The following is a 19,638-nucleotide window of genomic DNA, read 5'->3' as shown; positions in this document are numbered from 1 at the left end:
TTCGTTTTTTCTTAATCTATTGTTTTGTTGGCGAAGATCTGATATCAGGAATATACGATCCATCGCAACAGCTTAGTTTATATAACGAGCTTCCCGTTTCTTCCTATTCAAAACGATACCTGGCGAGCATTTATTAATAACAAACGAGTCTTAACGGGTCAGCTTTATATGTACAAATATGATTTTACCTGGAGAACAATTTAACCCCATGGACAGCAAAATGCTTGTCTGATTGTCTGCTTTACTGCTTCTCTTACTTCTCTAATCTTCCAGCAGTAAAGAAATGGGTTTAGAGATGAGTTAAAGAACACTAAAGACGAAACTATTCCAAAAGTAACGTAAGAATGGGATGAATATTTTTTGCTGTAAACTATATTAATTTGTATTACACTATATGGTAGGAAACAAACAACCAAGGCTAACTGAACCCACAGTGCACTGTACACTCCCTTTTTAAATCGCACCAAGTTCAGTACGTTTGGTTGCCTCGTTTTTTGTTGAAGATGATCTCCAACCTGAGCGTGATGTCGACGAAGAACGCGGAAAATCTTAACGTACGAGGCGACTGAAATTAATAAGCAGGGCGGGAGAACAATAAGGCTACACCAAAATGAAATCTGGGGATCCAGAAAATAGCAAAAAGCAGCAACACCAGGTATAACCCAAAAAGTAGCTACAATGATATATGTGCGCCTCAAAGTTACAATTTGTTTGTATCTTAGCCCCAATAACAAGGCGAGAAGTCTGTCCACGCTTATGGCCATAATCGTCAACAAAGACGCTCCACATAATATATAGCCTGTTACGTACCCAGTGTCCCATGCGTATCGACAAAGACTCCAGTCTTCGCAAACTAACGTCATATAGTAAATAGCAGAAAGAGGCTGGCTAAGAAGTCCAACCAAAAGGTCAGTTGTTGCAAGACAACGATACAAAAATTTGGACGGCGGATGAAGTGAAGATTCCTTGTGAAGGGCAACAAGGATAAGAAAATTTCCAAGAAATGCAGTTATGGAGAGGAGAATATTGACAACTGCGAAACAAAAAGATTGTTTTTGTAATTCACCAACCAAAAGAGGGGAACATGCCAGTTCTTGAAAAGTTTTCGTCTGCGTTCCAACTACTGTTAAATTTGTTGCTGCAATCATCAGTTCTGCAGTCGTTTCGAATTTCTAACAGGTTTTCTGTGATTAAAACCGCGTGTAGTTCATCTGTAAAGCACTCGTCCACCCACGATCACTGAAACTTTAATTTTTAAAGGAATAATTGCATAAAGACTTCCATAACAGGTTTCATTGTTTTTATATAATAAAACATATTTAAAAATGCGCAAACAAACTGTATGAGGTGTCAAAAAGAAATGAAAATGTTCCCTCAAAATTCTTTCTTGTGTCTGTTGTGGACATAAAAAGCGGTGTGATCTTACCGCTATCTGTCTAATAGCAACTTGATAGCGCTAAAAATTGTCCGTATTTAGTCCAGATGAATTTTAATTCCTAGATGAAGTGATGAAGTGTGTTTAAAACACCATTTGTGTGCAGTTGAGTATTGAACCATTCCCAGTCTCAAGAAATAGAAAATAACATTTTAAGCTGGCGACGTGAAATCGCTTCTCTCGGATTATTTTAATAGTTTTCTTCGTATTTGTAGTCTCTCGCTAAATCATATATAGTACACATATTCTCAAATACTCACGTTTGTAGTAACTCAGTGAGGCTGGAGAATCAAGATTATTGTCCTTACCGGCCACCCATGCCACAATCTTGAACCTTTCGCAGGGAAAAAGGAATGACTGATAAGATATTCGTGTACTGAGTCGCTCAAGTATGATAATTCATAACGTAGCACAAGAACACAAGAAAGTCATTATCCTTAACTTGTTTAATTGTTTCTCTCATAATGATTTCATAATTACTTCCTGGTCTGAACAGTGAGTTTAGTAGTTTCCAGAAAAGCAAACGGAAAAAAAAACCTTTTTCACAATGCTATAATCATAATTAGGTAGTCTCCTTCATTGTCCCAATCAAATGTATCTCTATGCAGCAATAACCTGAGTAATTATTTCTCTTCTGCCATCACTTTAATTGCCTACTTAATGTGAGAAAGCTTTTTAGAGTTTTAACGGAAAATCAAATATTATAGATGACCGGTGGTAATAAACCTCGTCATTTGCTTCGAAAAGCGATCATGGTATTTCCTTTTGTGCTGGTTTTAGGACACTCATCCTCAAGCTCTCTTGACTCATTATAGGTTTTCAACTTTTCGTACCGCTCCAATCAAAGGTATCGAAATACGACAAAGATATCTTTCATTTCCACTGTAAAAGATGATGACCTCACCAGAGAATAGAAAACTACCCCTGTCCCTTAAGGAAATGAATTACGAGATTTATTTGCCAGCGGTTACCTAGAATATTGAGTTTTTTTAGTATTAATTCTTGAAAGCTTTCTCATATTAAACAGGCAATTAAAGTACCGACAAAGGTTGAACGATTCCGCAGTTTTTGTTTGAGAATAATTCATTTGGTCGAGAAAACGAATGAGACCGTTTTACCCACGATCATAGAACAATATATGTAGGGTTAGGGTAACTCTTTAAATAGGTTAATTCTTTGTAATTTTCTTGCAATTACTGAACTCATTGTTCATCAGGAAATAAGTATTGAATCAGCTTGAAAGAAAGGATGAAACAATTCAAGCATATTGGCTTTCTTGCATTATAGTGTTCCGAAAGTCAGTCGACGCAACAAAAACACAATTTGGAAAAACTCTTGACCAGGTTTCAACCGGAGCTTGACAGATACCTTGATATTTCTGCCTCCACGGGTTTAAAAAGATTGGAAAGAAAATTGGTGATTCTTTGACATTTGACCAGACTCTCAGAAATTTGATTTTATATAAGTTTATTTCCTCTTTTTTTTTTTATGAGGAAGAAGTTTGATGAGTTGGATATCTTCATTCTTTAACAAAGTCCTTGCATATTGCATTTCATCGTTGTTTCAAACGGATTAATCTTATCTATAGCGTCTTTCGCAATTCAAATTGTCCTATGGATTCATTCTTCATTTGTTACAGACTAGGATGTCCCAAGCAACTTTCCCAGATCCTCTTAGCCGCTCGAGGGCAGAAATTGTCATGGAGGTAGCAATTGCGATCCTGATTTGCCCCACCGCCATATTTGGTAATGTGCTGGTAGTTTACGTTATGAATATATACTATGAGAGGCGAACCACCACCAAAATGTTTATTCACAATCTTTCACTGACTGAAATCTTTACGGTGACCCTTTACACGGTAACTTGAAATTTGACCCAGGAATGGTGTCATGTCACCGCAACATCACGACTTACTATGGGTGTGGCCTCTATGTTAAATATTGCCTTAATTGTCATGAACAGATACATAAAAGTCGTCCAGCGAGCCTTGTATATCAAGTTCTTCCCCAGCAAAAGAGTTGCTTGGTTGTACTGTAGTCTCGTCTGGCTGTGTTCTCTTATAATCGCCACGCCTCCGTTGTACGGATTGGGAAAGCTGTAGTTTGACTCGAGTTCCCTTCTTTGCAGCTTTGACTTATCTTATGTCCTAGCAACTACTGGAGGGACCTGGGTCATGTTAACATCTGCGATATTTTATTGCTATTGGGAAATTTACAGGCAAGTGAAAAAAAAGTGCTGATAACGTTAACACCAATGTCACACAAAATAAGGTTGGTACTCCCAGGCTTCATCATACCGACATTAAAGTTTTGAAGAGTTGTTTCATAGTGGTTTGTTTCTTTTTAATTACCTTGGCTCCTCCATGCTTAGGCGCTCTTTTAACCGCTGTTGGAGATTATCCACCTGCTGAGGTGCATAAGGTAGCTCCGTATTTTATTTTCTCCGGAAACCTGGTTAATCCAATCATCTATGGGATCATGAATCCGCAGTTTAGAGATGCCTTCAAAAAGGTATTCAATTATTGTTCATGTGGCAACGATCATTCAAATCAGACCCATGCAAGAATTACAGCGGTAATGATGCATACCAAGAGCAATGAAGGTCGATGACCAGTGAGGGGAAAATTACTACTGTAGAACCGAAGAGCAATAAAAGTAGGATACTGGCATAGTAACAAGCACGCTGACTCTTGACCTTTCTAAAATGATTGCCATACAATTTCGTCGTTTTTTCAATCGAGGTTTGACGGCACGCTCGATATCTTACTCCTACTGGAAAAATTGCCAAAAAGTGAAAGAAAGCACAAACAATATCAAAACAAATGATGAGCAAAATGGTGTCGCTACACCAATGATCCATCGTACCGATATCAAACTTTGAAGACTTGTTTCAAGGTGGTTTGCTCGCTGTTAACTACATGGGGTCCTCCATCCATAGTTTCTAATGTAGCCATTGCTGGAGATCATGCTCCCCATGTAGCACCTAGAAAAGCATTGTGTTTGAAGTTCCATAGTAGTATCTTAAATCCAATCATCTATTGGATTATGAATCCGCAGTTTAAAGAAGCTTTCAAAAAGGCACTAAGGTGTTGGTGTTATGGCAACCATGATGCAGATCATAATCACGCTAGAGATGTAGCTGAAGTAATGTATACTTTTTTACTTTCAGTCGTGATTCTCAATTCGTCTCAGAATTTTTTCTTTGTCCCACGCTCGTGACAAGACGAAAAAACAACTTTCTCTTTTTCTTTACCGAGCTCAAAACTTACCATCTCTCTTATTTCTATCTACAAACATTACGCTATCGACATATCTGATCGTAGCAGTATGCAGGCGCGTGTCATATGAACTTCGGAATAGACCTCGCTCACCGTGGAGTCTCTGTGGCTCAGTGGTTAGAGCATTGGAGCGCTCGTAACAAGACGAAAAAACATCTTTCTCTATCTCCTTGGTAGTTCCAGTTGACTGAATCCCTTTAAATGAAAAACTTGTTTTAGTTTTTGAACATATTAGTAGAAGCTAACAGGTATAACAAGTTACCAGTTAGGCTTATTGGCAATCAAGCCATTGCATCATCTATCTTAGCAAGATAGGCAAGTATCTGAGAAACTGGCTGAGGGCTTTTTACTAGAATAGAGACCAATTCTGCTCAGTTGCAGAACTGAAAGAAATGTGTCGTATGTATTTTGACCAAATGTCTGTCTTTTTCATCCAGTGTTAATGTCACAACATGGACAGTTAGATATGCCATTTTCTATCATGCAAATTTGCTGTTTACAAGGTATGAGGGGGGGGGGGGGAGGCATTGTCTCTTAGCAGGCTAAAGAGGCCAAACATTCTGGAGTGAAGGAAGATTTGACCTTAACTAACGGTCAGATACCTCACACTACCAATCACGTTCTCCACCACACTGTTACCAATCAAATATTTGCAATTGTGGTAGAAATAAAAAATTGATTTGCTTACTTGTCAAGCTTGCGTGGTTGTGGTTGACTCTTGTGAGACAACCTGGTACTGAGAGCCTGAAAGCAAGCCACTTAAATCAGTAAAACATTCGCACATGCGCTGACGTTTAACCTATGGTTGGCGGAGTAAAAACTGCTTCGTGTGATCTGATTCAGAAGCGTACGATCCGAAACTTTCCTCCTAACAAAACAGTGTCCTAAAAAGCGTCATTCGTCTGCTATAAACGACCTGAGTCAATACAGCGGTTAACGATGTACTCCCAAGTTCCATCGTTTTCATCCATTCCACGTTCAGAATCTCAGTTATCCCTTCTTTTTTACTCTACTAAAACTCTCACCATTTTGACTCTAATAACTTGTTTTTACATGAAAGAACGAATCTAAGGAATTTTCCTTTCTCCTTATCAGATTACTAGTGGAAAATGTACTTATGTTGAAAAAAGGAATGCCTTCTTGGTCACTCTATTACTAATAAATTCGGATAAGCTATTCTGATCTGGACTTCATTTCATGTGTTATAGGGGAAGATGGTAAAAGCTTCAATTCTCGCCAAAGATCTCTGATACCAAATTGGTTTTGCACAAAAATTAAATTTTGCAATTCTCCACAATGCCCGATTGACATATATATAGAAATAACTTTTTTACTATTCCATAATTACATGAATTTCGTCTCGGTAGGCAATAACAAATTTAAAGATAACTTGATAAACCAACAGTTCGCTACAATTTATCACTAATCTTTAGTTTGTTGTCATAATTAAGCGGTTTCCGCCTGTTCCTTTTTCATTAAAAGCCTTAGAAGCCGCTTCTTGTCAGCCACTATGCGACTTTCCAAATCTTCAATTTCCCTCTTAATAGCGTCATTACTGTGCGACGCTGACTCCCTTACTTTGGATTCAGAGTTCGCTGTTGATATAGAAGAACTGCGCGAGCGGGAAACCCTATAGTGCGTTCGCGATGACAGAGGCGTGCAAGCTCGTGAGAAGTATCTTGATTGTGAATTAGATCGTGAGTTTCGAGAGTCTTGTGACTGGGAATGTGAATTTCGCGATCTTGATTCGCGTGATCGGGATTTCTGTGACTGCGAACCTCTCGACCTTGATCGTGATCTGCGTGATCGTAAGTCCCTTGTCCGTGATTTCTGTGATCGTGAGTGTCGTGATTTGGAGTTTCGAGAGTAAGACCCCGATCTTGAACGAGATCGACCATACTCCTTTGTTCGTCTACTGTCAATTTTCTCGCCGCGCGTTTTACGTTTGCAGTGAGTCTGGGATGGACTTAAAGAGGACTTTCCTATCTTTTCTTGACTGTGCTTACCAGATTTTCTTGACGGAGATAAACGTTGACTGTCATCTCTCAACCGTCTTTCCCCAGAGTTTGATCGCCATCGACGATGTTCTTCAATCGCACGCTCTTCAACCGAAAGTGAACGATCCCTTGAGCGCGTTTTAGCATTAACAGAGTGACTTCGCGAACGTTTGTCTTCTTGAATAACTCCTATTCCTTTAGACAGCAGTCGTAATCCAGATTTTGACCGCGATCCAGACCCTTCCTTCCTTCGTTGAAATTGCGTTGCATCGTTGCACGAAGGTCCTGGCCGAACAATGGAAGATACCGGAGAGGTAGAGGTATCACTGCTGATTACAATAAACTCCTGTGGAGATGAACAAAATTCTGAAGAAACAATAGAGAGATTTGTAGAACAAGACGGGCCTAAACCATTATCAACATGATTAGTATCTCCACAAAGTGTGCCTCTGTCTCGTTTCTCGCTCGATCTTTTAGACTCTTTCCTTTTATATTTGTGTTTGTGTGAATTACGATGATAGTGATGGTATTGATGCTTGTTCTCCGTTTCCACTTGTGTCTTCTCTCCAACAGTTTCCTTGGAAGACCTCTTTCTGTTACTACGCCCTATAGAGTCGGATGACGCATTGGACGCTTGATAATTTGTCGTGGGTTCAATGTCTACTAGAGTTGTTTGCGGACCAACTGATGAGTTCGATGAAGAGATGGTCACAGTCCTTTCCAAACCAGCTCGACCATTTAGTCCGGATGTGCCTGGTGATGAGCTTGGAGACCACCTGTTGTTTACAGTTTGCTGCGCTGGAGAATCTCTGTTCCAGTCTGTTTGCCACAGAGTTTCGCCAGAGGGGCCTGGAACAGGTGTATGCCAGCCTGATGTAGAAAGGGGACCGCTAGACATTAATATTGTGTTGAATACCTCAAAAATTAATTATTTTTAACCGATTCAAGTTCTTCCTTTTCCCTTCTTGATTTTTTTTTAAATTTTTCCCCAACCAAGTTGAGGATTTGAAGCTGTCATTACCCGGCCGAACTGTTAAGAAAAATTTCGCGTTGTTGGCACTAACAATTTCTAATAATATTATTACATGCCAACGTTGACTATTTTTGAGAATTCTACCTTAATGAGACGCTTTGGAGTGTTACACCACGGAAATTCACATGTAAACGTTGCCCAACTATTTTCCTTATACTACTCTCCTCTATTCCCATTTAAGCGTGTATAATCCATTTTACAGTTGCCTGCTTGGTTGCCAAGCCTTTGAACAGGAGTGAAGCTAAGACTGATTGACCTTGGTTTGATACAAACGTTACTGCTTTTCAAATTTAAATTACTTTGTTGGTCTTTATTATCATGCTAACTAGATGCTGGTCTCTATCATAGCATAGTCACCTTCAGCCTCGCTTCAAAGCAAAGGCTTGGCGACTAAGTACACAACTGTAACATGGCTTTTTATGAAAACACTAGTCATGCGACGCTTCGGAGAGGTTTACCTTGGATTATCCTATTATACTATTATACACCACGCCAACGTAAACTCATCGGCCAACACAATCCACAAAGCGAACAAGGGAGGGTTAGGTCTAATAACGTTGCATATACAACGGCTTTAATTCCGATAGAAAATGGTTATAAACGGTTCAGACCTGAAGTTTGACTGTGAAACACAGTCGGCGTATCTCTGGGTTCCTGCTCTGACTCACTTGGCCAGCTGTACTGCGCACGCTCATCATAAGCATTCATATCAAATGGCGAACGAGCAAAGCCTATAAACTCGTGGATAAAATGATCTGTTTTGTCAAATAGGAAAGGCTGCAGCTGGCGAGAAAACTCTTCAGAACTAAGCTCAACCCTGAAAATGTAATAGTACAGATTTAAAAACTCAGCCTATCTACATGAAAGGGTAATTTGTTGTTATCAATTGAGTTGATAACGTTTCAAGCGTTAGCCTGTCTAAGTTTGCTCTGACGAGAGGTTTACGCTCGAAACGATAGCTTTCACACCCTTTACGTTGGCCAATTTACCTTTTCAACTCAAATGATAATGCTAAATTACCCTGTTACACTCTCCCACCGACGCAGCACCACAGTTTCTTTAGAAACTTACCCCCTTTATCCACATAAAAGTTTTGGCTATCTTCTATCTTTTCTCGTTTCAGTGAAAAAAAAAGAAAGGTTTAATTCTTAAACTGAGATGTTTAGTTGTTTTGATCAAGGGGGTATAAGTTCTCTATGCGCCGTAATAAGCGTCAAAGAGCTCTTTTCGAACCAAAGTAAGGACAATGTCCAATCAGAAGAAAGGAAAATACTTAAATAGAGTCAATGAGACCTACAGTATAAGTAAAAACAACCAAACTGACTAAAGCGCGGGAAAACGCAGGCGACCGAGTTGTGATTTGTTTTAGTTTTACATTTGATTGGTTAATTAAGAGAGTGGCGCGAGTTTTCTGGACCAATAACAGAGCGAAGTAAAGCAAAACCAATACAATCTCGGATCACACGTATTTCCGATATTCAGTCGAAAAGTTATCTAAATGGCAAGAAGTAATTCTGATACAGACGGCATTCCTTACCACACAATCATGGAGTGATTCACATCTAAACATGACTTACTTGTTGATCAGAGACAAAATAATCTGAAGAACAAAACTGACATGACTCTCCACGTCATTCAACAACGCCCTTAAATCTCTTGTAAGCCATGGAATCAGTCGGTGGGTGCAAGCAGGATTGGAACGGAAAAATTCTGGTGCTACGAGAAAAAAAAAACAAGTTTAGTCTCACCCAGGTACATGTTACTGCGGAGGCTTACATCAAGTCTTGTAGCATGAAGGAACCAATAATATTCTTTTTCCCCCAAAGTGTAACGTTACCCTCTACCCCCTAGAATTCCTTCCCCCATGAACCCCTTACCCCCCTGCCCACAGAGGTTGTAACTGATATCTGATATTAACAACTATTCACGTGGATATTCACCAAGCAAAAAAGGCAAACTAAATATCCACCACCAGCCACCGACACAGAGGTGTATAACTGTTTTAGTATAAACTAGAACAATGACATGATATACTGAGCGCATCAATATGAATTTAACCAATTTATTCCTGCAGCGATTACAGCATTTTCAGGCGCAAATTTCGCATGTGTCGTTCGGAGGTCAATAGTGAGGGATATTTGGAGTTTCAGTAGTCAATCAGAGTGTGTCTTCAACACTTTCCCCCTGTTTTAGTATATATGACTAAAATATTCAGGCACTAAATACAAGTTAAGAGCTTGATATTGTATTGACTTTATATAGTAATAAATAAATGCACTTGTTTAATATCCTATCCCTTACTCTCTCGTTTGCGAATATTGTATCCAAAACTTGGAAATAAGAATAACATCAAGCCTTTTATTATGTGATAATCTCAAAACTTACAAATTTCTCTCTGCCTCGGACGTCCTGTCTGAGTAACTCTTTGCACCCATAAGTTATTTCTGTAGATGGTCCTGTGTTGAACAAAAGAATAACACTTAATTCATTGTACTGGTGTGTATTTGAGAAAGTTCTAATATACAGCAATGCCCGCATGTTCTGCAGGACCCCATGAGCATATGGTGCATGTAAATTGTGGTTGCACAAGCTTCCAGTACATGCAGTTACCTACGTGCCATAGGAAAAAATTTCATGTGCAGTGCTTTACACTCAAATACGTGTATTTATTTCATCTTTTATCATTCCCTACATGCATTTGCATGTACAAATGCACCAAGGCCTGACTATGTAGTGATACTGCTAAGAGAAATTACTATTTGATAACCCCTGAGGGGTGGGGGGAGGGGAAGGGGGGAAGAGGAGGGAAAAGCCATTATCTTGATTCAAAGCTTAGTCTTTGGTGTGTATCAATTTCACATCTAGGTACAGGCCTGCACATGTAAACAGATACAAGAGAGTACCTTCTCCTTTCACGACCCACTGTCTTTCTATCTCTTTGTGCTGCAACATGAGCCTGCTGTCGTCTACCTGGCTGCCCCCAGATGCCAGTCTCATTCCAATGGTGTTGTTGACTCTGCATCTGTTGTTGCTGCTGTTGTCTGTGTCCTTCAGTTAATGTTGTTCTGTAGCGGAAACGTCTCCCATCACTTTGAAATTGTTGCTGGTTGGTTGGCACATGTGAGTCAGGTTTGGAGAGAAAATGCTGATACCAAAAGAAAGAGTTATTTGAAATGGCTTATACCTACAGAACACCTTTCTGGGGTTGTTACTTTTCTGTACATGTCATAAGTGTAATCAAAATTCCTGGAAAAGACAGTTAAGAAAATCAAAGATGAACACTGCTTCTTGAAGTTACCAATTGCCGAATGAAATTTAGAGATGCGTCAGTTCGAAATAAAATTTAGGAGTGCAGGCACATCCTTGTAATCATAGCTTTTCCTCAGATACAGTGTTCCATTCTCTTTCAAGTTGCTTTACCATTACTTTTAAAATGAAATAAAATTTTCATTGTAAGGCAAAAATTGCATTTATGAGATAACATTGCCTCACTGCATCTCCCTCAAGGCTTTTTCTATATGCATCCCTCTCATTACTCATAATTTGAATCAAATATGCTGATGATCAAACATTCAAAATTTTTTAATTCGTCTGTTTTGCTTTTGATTTTCATCAGCTACAATCCACAACAAAATTGATACATTGATCTTGATACATTGATCTTTTCAACCCTTCAAGTGAAACTAATCAGCCCCTTCCCTACCCCCCAAAAAAAACAATGTTGTATCTTGCTTACATGAACTTTAAGGGGTTAGTTTTGTACATTATTTATAGTGTAGTGCAAACAAAAGTGTTATTCTTCACTTAAAAAAAAATCTGTTTAAACACTGTGTCGACTAAGTTTGATGCTGGCTGTAGTCTGAGTACCTGAGTTCATTCTTTTAAACCAAACTGATATACAATAAAAGTATAATAAACATCTTCTGATTCTAGGTAATTTATTATTATCAACTGAGTTGATAGCCTAAATTGGTAACCATAATATGTTTCAAAGTTGATGTTTTGAGCATTAACCCTTGATCTTTGCTCTGAAAAAGGGCTAGTGATTGAAACTTCAGCTATGAAACTCTTTACAGTGGCCAAATTACGTTATCAACTCAGTTGATAATAATAAATTATCCTGTTATACTCTCCCACCAATTCAGCACTGATACAGTTTGTCTTCTTATCACGTAGTCTGATTGTCCAGACAAGGCTATTCAAGAATAGGATTGACGTCTTTTACAAAGGTTGCCACAGTGTAAGTCACCATCACTGACACCAGTCCTTCTCAAGATTTCTCTCAACTGAGTGATCAGAAAAAAGCCTGTAGGACAATACTCAGCTGACTGTTGGCCAACTTCTGGCCGACTTTCAGCCTACTTTTGGCCTACAGGGCTTTTTTTAGGGCAGTTCAAAATGGCAGTTACAGGTGTTCATGATTTTATACCTTTCCATTCATGGTCCTTGAGCTATGCACTTTAGCTCTAGACCAAAGTGGGGCAAATTTGGCTTTTAACTTGTTACATCGGGGAACTTAAACTCAGGTAGTATTGGAGGTTCAGGCATTGGGTTATAAGGTTAAATTTCAAAGTGTTCATCATGATTACCTGCTGGTAATTGTCCATAGATTTGACACTGTGAATAATTGATGTAAAGCTCGATTTGCACAGGGGACAGGTCCTGACTATTTCTGACCATTGTAAAATACAGAAGTAACAAAAAGCATCTACAAGATAGGTTAAGGTTCAACATTGTTTTATAGCATTTACCCATTACACCCTAAAGATCAGTAAGCACATTCTCCATACTGTTCTCTATACAATTCCTGAGGTGCTGACAAGGAGAATTTTTTTAACAATCAAGAGCTTTTTTAGTAAGTGATCATTCCCTTGATCATGGATTCTTGTGACCTTAATGTTTGATTCAGGGGTGATATTGTAAGGCAAAATTAGAAGCTCGTCACTCTTAGGGGTTAAAGGGTTAACTTCTAATAGGTGTCCAACTTGCATAGGTTCTCTGTTAAAGGCAGACGTCGCAAGCATTTGAATTATACCATGAAGGGATGGGACTACAAAAGTCTGAATCATGCCTGACCTGGCTTTGAGATGAAAGGGAGAGATTTTATTAGTTTTAAACTGCAGGAGAAATGAGTAAAAAATATAGTAATATAAAAAAAGGATCCACAAAATGAAACACTCTACCCCTCAACCCACGTAAATTCCATGACAGCAATATCATTGCACAGATTACCCAACACATACAAGGAGGGTAAATGTCTAATTTGCACAAATCAAACCCTCACGAATCTGGGTGATCGTTACACTTTGCTGCTGGATTTCTAAGAAAACAATTTATTTTCATCGAATCTTTACCTCAAGCTCATTCACGCATCTAAACTCATATTTCACTCATCAAAAGGATACGAAAGCACTTATCAAGGAATGCTTTGTTATCATATTCACTGAGACAAACCGAACATGTTGCATCTTTCGGACTAGTCCTTCCAGAAGAACATTGATCATCTGCTTGCAGATTTTTCTCGCAGGATTTTCTTTTCACATCGATGATTTGAACTTCATCATCACTGCTGAGCTCCACTATATCGCAAGAAACATTTTCTGCGTACAGTTCTGATTGCGTAGACTGAAGCCCAGAACTGGTGTTATCATATTTTTCTATCTGGGGAATCGAAGATTTTCCACTACACATTTCATTTGTGTCGAGTTTGGCATCTTCTTCCGGTGGACTGTCTTTTCGATCCTCCATAAATATTAAGAAGCTATTTCCTAGTAGGTATATAGTAGTTAGATTTCTTTCTCACTCAGCACCTTTAAAAGCCGATTGACTTTTGAGCCTGCGTACTGAATATTATTGGTAAGCGGGTCACTCGTTCCAAAAAAGGACAAAAAGCTCCTCATGTATTTGCACCGATTTATTTTTACTGGCCCCAATCTCGAGCCCAGGGTCATTTTGGCTCCTTGTAAGCGGTATGGTCGCTTAAATAATAGTTATTTGGCAACCATACAACTGACAAGAAGCCAGAATGACCCTGGGCTCGAGATTGAGACAGACTAGGTGAAGGTTAAACCGTAATGTCTCCTTCTGCGAGTCGAATTCTGGCTGTTTAATGAATAAAGTGTTCATGTTGTCATTGCTCGGGAGTCAACCGGAAGGCATTTCCAAAAATTCTGTCATGCGCAGTTAAAATCGCGATTCCATTCTCCCAAAGGTTATTATTTAGCGCCCATGGTGCCAGGAGATTGTGCGGGTTACTGTCATACTCAACCACTGTTGCATAGGAATTAGCTAACCGCGATCATGAACATCATTCGAAATTTAGTCCGTCCTTCTCCGAAGAATGTTGTTCGAATCGTTCGTCTGGAAGGCACAATCGTTTCTCAGACTCGACGAGGGCCAGGTTCTTTGAATTTACGCAAAGTTGAGAAGCACCTGGACAAAGCGTTCGCCACCAAGAAAGTTAGGCCAAGAGCTGTATGCTTGGAGATAAACAGCGGAGGAGGATCCCCAGTTCAATCAAACTTAATTTTTAATCGAATACGGGCTTTGTCTAAAGCAACCAAAATCCCCGTGCTTTCATTTGCGGAAGACTTGGCCGCCTCCGGGGGGTACATTTTGGCATTGGCGGGTGATGAAATCTTCGTGGAGCCAAACACGATTATTGGCAGCATTGGTGCTCTTTCTCAAGGGTTTGGCTTCCAGGAAACTATAAAGAAACTAGGTTGGTAGATAAATCACAAGTCAAATATTTTCATTCTGCGAGGAATTGAGGAGTTGAAGCGGTTGATTCTTTCTTTGTGATGGGGTATTCAAATGAAGCACCTGAATCACATATCCCCTTTTTCATGGGTCCCCCCGGATTATTTGCTATTCACATACTTACCCCTCCTTATTTCTACAAAATTGCAACTCTCTGTGCAGCATGGGATGCTTTTTTTAGATTGAAGGTTGACAGGGTTGGGGGGGGGGGGGAAGTTCCTTTCCCTCAGAATTCACCTATCTTTTTCCCTTATTCAAAATTCATCTTAATTCTGCCTTCCTGCTAGTGTCAGTCCCCCCCTTGTGTTTCCTTCATAGAAAGCACTACTTAAAATCCTGATAAAACAGGATGCTAATTTTTTTGTTGTGACCATATGGAGAATTTAACACTAGGCAAATATTTTTACCTTAACACCCTAACATTGAAATTTTTCTCCATACTCTTCTCTATACACTTCCTTTGGTATTCACAAGGGGAATTATTTAAACAATCAAAGTTACAGTGTGACAATCATTTTCTTCAATTTATTCTCATGATCATAATGAATAATCTAGTACTATAACTGTAAGAAGAAATTAGATGCTGGTTACTCTTAACCCTTTCACTCCCATGAGTGACCAAGGCAGAATTTCTCCCCACAATATCAGTACAATATCAAGCAGACAAGTGATGAGAATGAAGAAAAATATCAATTAGGGGATTATACATGGATCTAAAACCAAATTCTCCAAACTAACAGCACAAGAACTGTATGGCAGACAGTAAGAAGAGTTACCAATGAGATTTTGGGAGTAAAAGGGTTAAGGGCTACTACAGGTACATATCTAATTAACCTGAAGGTACAGCGGATGGTTGTGACTGTTCTCTTTCTTTGTTTCTTCGTTATCTAGGTATGGAGTCCCGCATTTTCACTTCAGGTGAGCACAAGGTTCGATTGGATCCGTTCAGCCCTCTCAAGCAAGATGATGTTGATTATGTAACAAATGTGCTAAAGCAGATTCATGGGAACTTCATTGAATTGGTGAAGGAAAGGCGACCATCACTTGATGTTAAACATAAAACTGTATTTAGTGGTGATTTTTTCACTGGCAAGGATGCTGTCTCATTTGGTTTAGCTGATAATACCTGTTCTGATTTAAGAGCTGTTTGTCAGGCAAGGTTTGGCAGAAATGTCAAATTTGAGCGCTGTGAGCCTCCAAGTGGTGTTCTGGGTAGACTTAGAAATCTTGTTACTCAGATGAAAGTTGAGGTATCTATTAATGACATGTTGGAAGAGCTGACTTTAAAACAATACAGACCTTAAACTACAATATACTTGTTACAAAAAACTCATTGCAATTCTTTTGTCAATGAATTTTTTTCTAATTATTATCATGTTCTTTTTTAATTACAAACAATTTTTATAAAGACTTAAGGAAACATACAGCTTTATTCAGTTATCAAATTTGAGCAAAGTAAGCAGCATGTTAGTTTTGATAGTTCCATGTTGGCTCAAACCCTTTCAGTATTTATAGTAGGTATACTTTCCAGCAAGCAGGTGCTAAATATTCTGATATAGTGTTGTAGCCATCATTTTGAATTGGCAAGACCAAGAAGTCTGGGACAAATGAGACAGTTTTCTATTGAAGTTGTTGTAAGAATGAAAACCTTGGGAAAGCAAAAAGGTTCAGAATAAATTTACCCCACCCCCTCTCTACAGCTGTGCTCTGTTCACATCAGGATTTCCTCCATCCTAACAATCCAATATTATTTGGAAACATTAAGTCAAAACATCTATAATTCATTAACAGGATGACATTTAACCATGCAAATGCTAGTCCTTTGTACAGCTGCTCTATCAGGAGTAACTGAACACTTAGAAAGAAAACCCAAAGAACAGCTGTAAAGGATGCAAAGCAAAGGTATTCTGTAAGCATGTTTGGTTACACAGGAGATGCCACCTGAAACACTGTTGTAACAATACTGATTTTGTGTAAGCTAAATGAAGTATAAGAATATTTTGTGTGTAAATAAATAAATAGTTATATGTGTTTGAGTTATCTTTGATTAAAATCAGTTTAAGTGTGATTGTACACTTACTTTCCTCATTTAGTTTGGCCTTCTTGTGTTATCAAAGTTACCAAGTTATCAAAGGCGACACAACTGTCAGAGTAAAAATGGGATTTTACAAGCACATGTGCAGTTGTTGATTAATTCAAAGCCTAAAGTGTGTGCATATTTACTAACAGCAAGTGAGTCTCAACTACTTGCTGTCTTCTTTAGGTTTCTATAGCAGAGTAGGGGTAGGAGAGCATCCTTTCTTACTATCCATGGGGACGGCAGTAGGCAAGTGGGCTGGAAGGGGTCCCCCTCTCTTTACCCACTTCTACTGAAATGAATCAATCACTGTGATGTTGCAAAACATCTCCTGTTCTAATGTTACCTAATGCTCTCTGGTGAGACCCTTGCAATTCAGGACTATTAGTGGTATATCACTTTAATGATAAATCTTATGTACAGTATGTTTTTCCTTGCAAAATCCACTGTGAAAAGGAACAGTTTTATTGCTTTCTCTCCAGTGAGCGACTGATTAATGTTATCAAAATGATGGGAAGATCATTTAGTCCAGCTGACTTTTGGTATGTCATAATGTTCTGAGAGACCATCAAGATAATCATTAAATTTCTGAAAAACAAAACAAAACAATAACATTAAAGCCCTCATGTCCAAAATAATTAATACTCATCAAGGATCAATGCTCCACATTTTAAGGTACTTCTGGTTTGCCTCCTTATCAAAATCTCTCACAGAGGCTGATTTGTTTATTATCAACGGTGCATGTAAACTTGAAATGGGTGAGTTGACAGATATATTAAAAAAAAATGAATTATGATAAAAAAAAAATTAATAATGATAAAATAAACACAGCCGTGATCATAGTGGGACTTTTTCTTGAGCAACACAGATTCAATTCAAAAGACTGTCATAAAATATTTCTTAACAGCAGCTTTAGAGGGCATTTTGTTGATTTCCAAATGGTGATATCCATAGATTAATTATTGGCCAATTTGAAGACAATAGTTCTGTGGTTAGTTTATTTTTCAGAATCTTGAAACTGCATCAAGTTGGTAGATTTTCATAATCACTATTCTACATACACATTCCACGTTGCATTGTCAAAATCTGGTAAGAACACATTTGGCACATGAGGCACAGCCAAGTACATGTATGTCACTGATGTTTTGATGTCTTCTGTATTCTGTTTCTGTACTGACCCTCAGAAACATAGAGTTTATTTGCTTTATATGAAAAATGCATCTGTCCTCCAATAGATCATAAGTAAAAACAATCAAAATGTGTGTGTAATATTCAGCTGGTTATCAATTCATCAACCATAATGGAGATAAAAATTATAAGGTTTCTGGACATATCCTTAATACATTTTGGAGTATATGTTTGAATGTACATACCTCAACTCTTTGTTTGTGGGTTTTCTCTGCCTTCTTCAAAATCCTCTCTGCTGCCTAAGTGAAGAAAAACAACAACAAAAAAAACAAATCGGTTAATTTTGAAATTATATTGACCTGTGAAAATGATAAAAAGCAAATTAAATTTGAAACGATAACTGATAACTAGAGATTTCTACTCTGTGTTACTCTAACTGATTTGTTCAACCCCTCAAACCCGAGAGTGATCAGCGTCTAATTCTCCTAACAGTAAATATCAGCTTTACAATTCAGAACTCTCCACGGGGACCAATTTACAATGTCGACTCAGTTTACAAAAACCAAACAACCTTGCCGATACTTCCTGCTTATCTTACTACAGTGCGAGTGAGCATGGATCAAAACGACAGGATCCCTTCCACACGGGCCTGAAAGAAAGTGATAAGAAAGTGATAAGACACTCACTCTTTTCTCTTTGATTTTATCATAAGCCATTTCGGCTGGTGTCCGTGTATCCACCGTTTCCTCTTCGTGATCCTCTTCACTTCGATCAATTTTTCCTTTAGAGGTACTCTGAGATATATCTTCAAGCGCCTTCTTTGCCTTGTTCTTCTTTTTCTTTCTAAATGGAACAAAGGGGAAGCATGGACACAGCTAAACTTGACGGTTCGAAGAAACTATCAAAGTTGAGAAGCGAAATCTTCCTTTGTAAAAGGAAAATTTCTTGAGGAAATCGAAGAAATCTAAAACTCTATGACTAAAAATGTAAAATGAATGAAATTTTTACTTCTTAACACCTCCATCTGTAACTCCTTTTAGCTTCAAAGTACCACGACTGACTCCTTCGTAAGCGTCTGCCATTTTGAAATTTGTTCGATACCAAGCAAGTGTTGATTTCTGGGAGCGACTAACGGCACAAGGTCACGTATATTGGTCACGTAACTCCAAGTTACGTCACGCCAAGCAACTTTGAGTTCAAAATGGCACTTCCGTTTACAATACTAGCGACTGAATACAGGAAGGGCTCCGATCTGTGATTGGATGATAAAAATAGTAAAAGTTAATAAGTCATAAGTATTGTTTATCCATGTGTCTCGAAGCGGAACAATGAAATATCAATACGAGTGAAAACGTCGACGTGTATGGTGGCCGAGAACTGCCAATAGAAAAATCCGCATTTTTGAAAGAAAATTGTTTTCTTTTTTATTTTGATTTACATTTTTTTTTATTTTTCAATTTATTTTTTTATTTTTAAAATAGAGTGAAAGTAAAATCAATTGAAATAAAAATAAAATAAAATAAAACCAAAGTAAAATAAAATAAAACCAAAGTAAAATAAAATAAAACCAAAGTAAAATAAAATTATTCGACCCAGCCGAGAGCTGCCACTACCAGCATGCATTGCGTGCGTTACTGTCACACGCTCGAGTTCATCATGGCCGATGCATGGAAGAGGCTCAATGAAAAAGTTAAAGCAAAGCGTACCAAAAAAAACCAGCCCAAGGACCATCGAAGGAAAGATGAACTGACAGTTCAACGTTTGTCAGCAGAAGTTTCTGGAAAGGCCCAAAAGTATACAAGGATTGGGCCAAGAGAGTTTGCTCCCTTCGACGAAACGGAGGAATTGACCATTGGTAATATCAAGAGCGCTTGTGAGAGGCATTTTCTACAAAAAATCGGAAAGAATCTCGTATGTGATATCTTAGCAGGA

At 38.4% G+C, this 19,638-nt stretch overlaps 4 protein-coding genes across 4 annotated transcripts; 1 reads left to right on the top strand and 3 right to left on the bottom strand.

The window, feature by feature from the left end:
- Positions 1-200: 200 nt before the first annotated feature.
- Positions 201-1,148, bottom strand: LOC131793382 (melanocortin receptor 4-like). Its single transcript, XM_059110788.2, has one exon. The coding sequence runs from the start codon at positions 1,146-1,148 to the stop codon at positions 201-203; it is 948 nt and encodes a 315-aa protein (XP_058966771.2).
- Positions 1,149-5,387: 4,239 nt separating this feature from the next.
- Positions 5,388-13,557, bottom strand: LOC131792624 (E3 ubiquitin-protein ligase Topors). The gene is made up of 7 exons (XM_059110033.2): positions 13,148-13,557; positions 12,332-12,450; positions 10,646-10,887; positions 10,128-10,198; positions 9,320-9,458; positions 8,354-8,559; positions 5,388-7,579 (listed from the first exon to the last, which is right to left on the bottom strand). The coding sequence occupies exons 1-7, from the start codon at positions 13,488-13,490 to the stop codon at positions 6,159-6,161; spliced, it is 2,541 nt and encodes an 846-aa protein (XP_058966016.2). The 5' UTR covers positions 13,491-13,557; the 3' UTR covers positions 5,388-6,158.
- A 210-nt stretch (positions 13,558-13,767) lies between these two features.
- LOC131792627 (Na(+)/H(+) antiporter NhaA-like) lies at positions 13,768-15,805 on the top strand. Its single transcript, XM_059110038.2, has 2 exons — positions 13,768-14,463; positions 15,393-15,805. Exons 1-2 carry the CDS (start codon positions 14,043-14,045, stop codon positions 15,803-15,805), a joined length of 834 nt encoding a protein of 277 aa, XP_058966021.1. The 5' UTR covers positions 13,768-14,042.
- Positions 15,806-16,960: 1,155 nt separating this feature from the next.
- Positions 16,961-18,825, bottom strand: LOC131792628 (protein FAM32A-like). The gene is made up of 4 exons (XM_059110039.2): positions 18,715-18,825; positions 18,393-18,549; positions 17,952-18,005; positions 16,961-17,166 (listed from the first exon to the last, which is right to left on the bottom strand). Exons 1-4 carry the CDS (start codon positions 18,786-18,788, stop codon positions 17,098-17,100), a joined length of 354 nt encoding a protein of 117 aa, XP_058966022.1. The 5' UTR covers positions 18,789-18,825; the 3' UTR covers positions 16,961-17,097.
- Positions 18,826-19,638: the final 813 nt, after the last annotated feature.

This window comes from Pocillopora verrucosa, chromosome 12 (genome assembly GCF_036669915.1).
Source record: "Pocillopora verrucosa isolate sample1 chromosome 12, ASM3666991v2, whole genome shotgun sequence".
Lineage (NCBI taxonomy): Eukaryota > Metazoa > Cnidaria > Anthozoa > Scleractinia > Pocilloporidae > Pocillopora > Pocillopora verrucosa.
Note: the sequence above shows the minus strand (reverse complement) of the source record. Positions and strands in the feature narration are given on the sequence as shown.

What these genes read in the sequence shown, in the direction of transcription:
- LOC131792627 (XM_059110038.2), top strand. Translation starts at nt 14,043, where the DNA reads ATGAACATCATTCGAAATTTAGTCCGTCCTTCTCCGAAGAATGTTGTT. An exon ending in GGAAACTATAAAGAAACTAG is followed by an intron (nt 14,464 to 15,392) that starts GTTGGTAGATAA and finishes TTCGTTATCTAG; the next exon opens with GTATGGAGTCCCGCATTTTC.
- LOC131792628 (XM_059110039.2), bottom strand. Translation starts at nt 18,788, where the DNA reads ATGGCAGACGCTTACGAAGGAGTCAGTCGTGGTACTTTGAAGCTAAAA. An exon ending in ACAGATGGAGGTGTTAAGAA is followed by an intron (nt 18,550 to 18,714) that starts GTAAAAATTTCA and finishes TGTTCCATTTAG; the next exon opens with AAAGAAAAAGAAGAACAAGG. An exon ending in CCCACAAACAAAGAGTTGAG is followed by an intron (nt 17,167 to 17,951) that starts GTATGTACATTC and finishes TTTGTTTTTCAG; the next exon opens with AAATTTAATGATTATCTTGA.
- LOC131793382 (XM_059110788.2), bottom strand. Translation starts at nt 1,148, where the DNA reads ATGATTGCAGCAACAAATTTAACAGTAGTTGGAACGCAGACGAAAACT.
- LOC131792624 (XM_059110033.2), bottom strand. Translation starts at nt 13,490, where the DNA reads ATGGAGGATCGAAAAGACAGTCCACCGGAAGAAGATGCCAAACTCGAC. An exon ending in GTGGGTCGTGAAAGGAGAAG is followed by an intron (nt 10,199 to 10,645) that starts GTACTCTCTTGT and finishes TGTTCAACACAG; the next exon opens with GACCATCTACAGAAATAACT. An exon ending in ATTTTGTCTCTGATCAACAA is followed by an intron (nt 8,560 to 9,319) that starts GTAAGTCATGTT and finishes TTACATTTTCAG; the next exon opens with GGTTGAGCTTAGTTCTGAAG.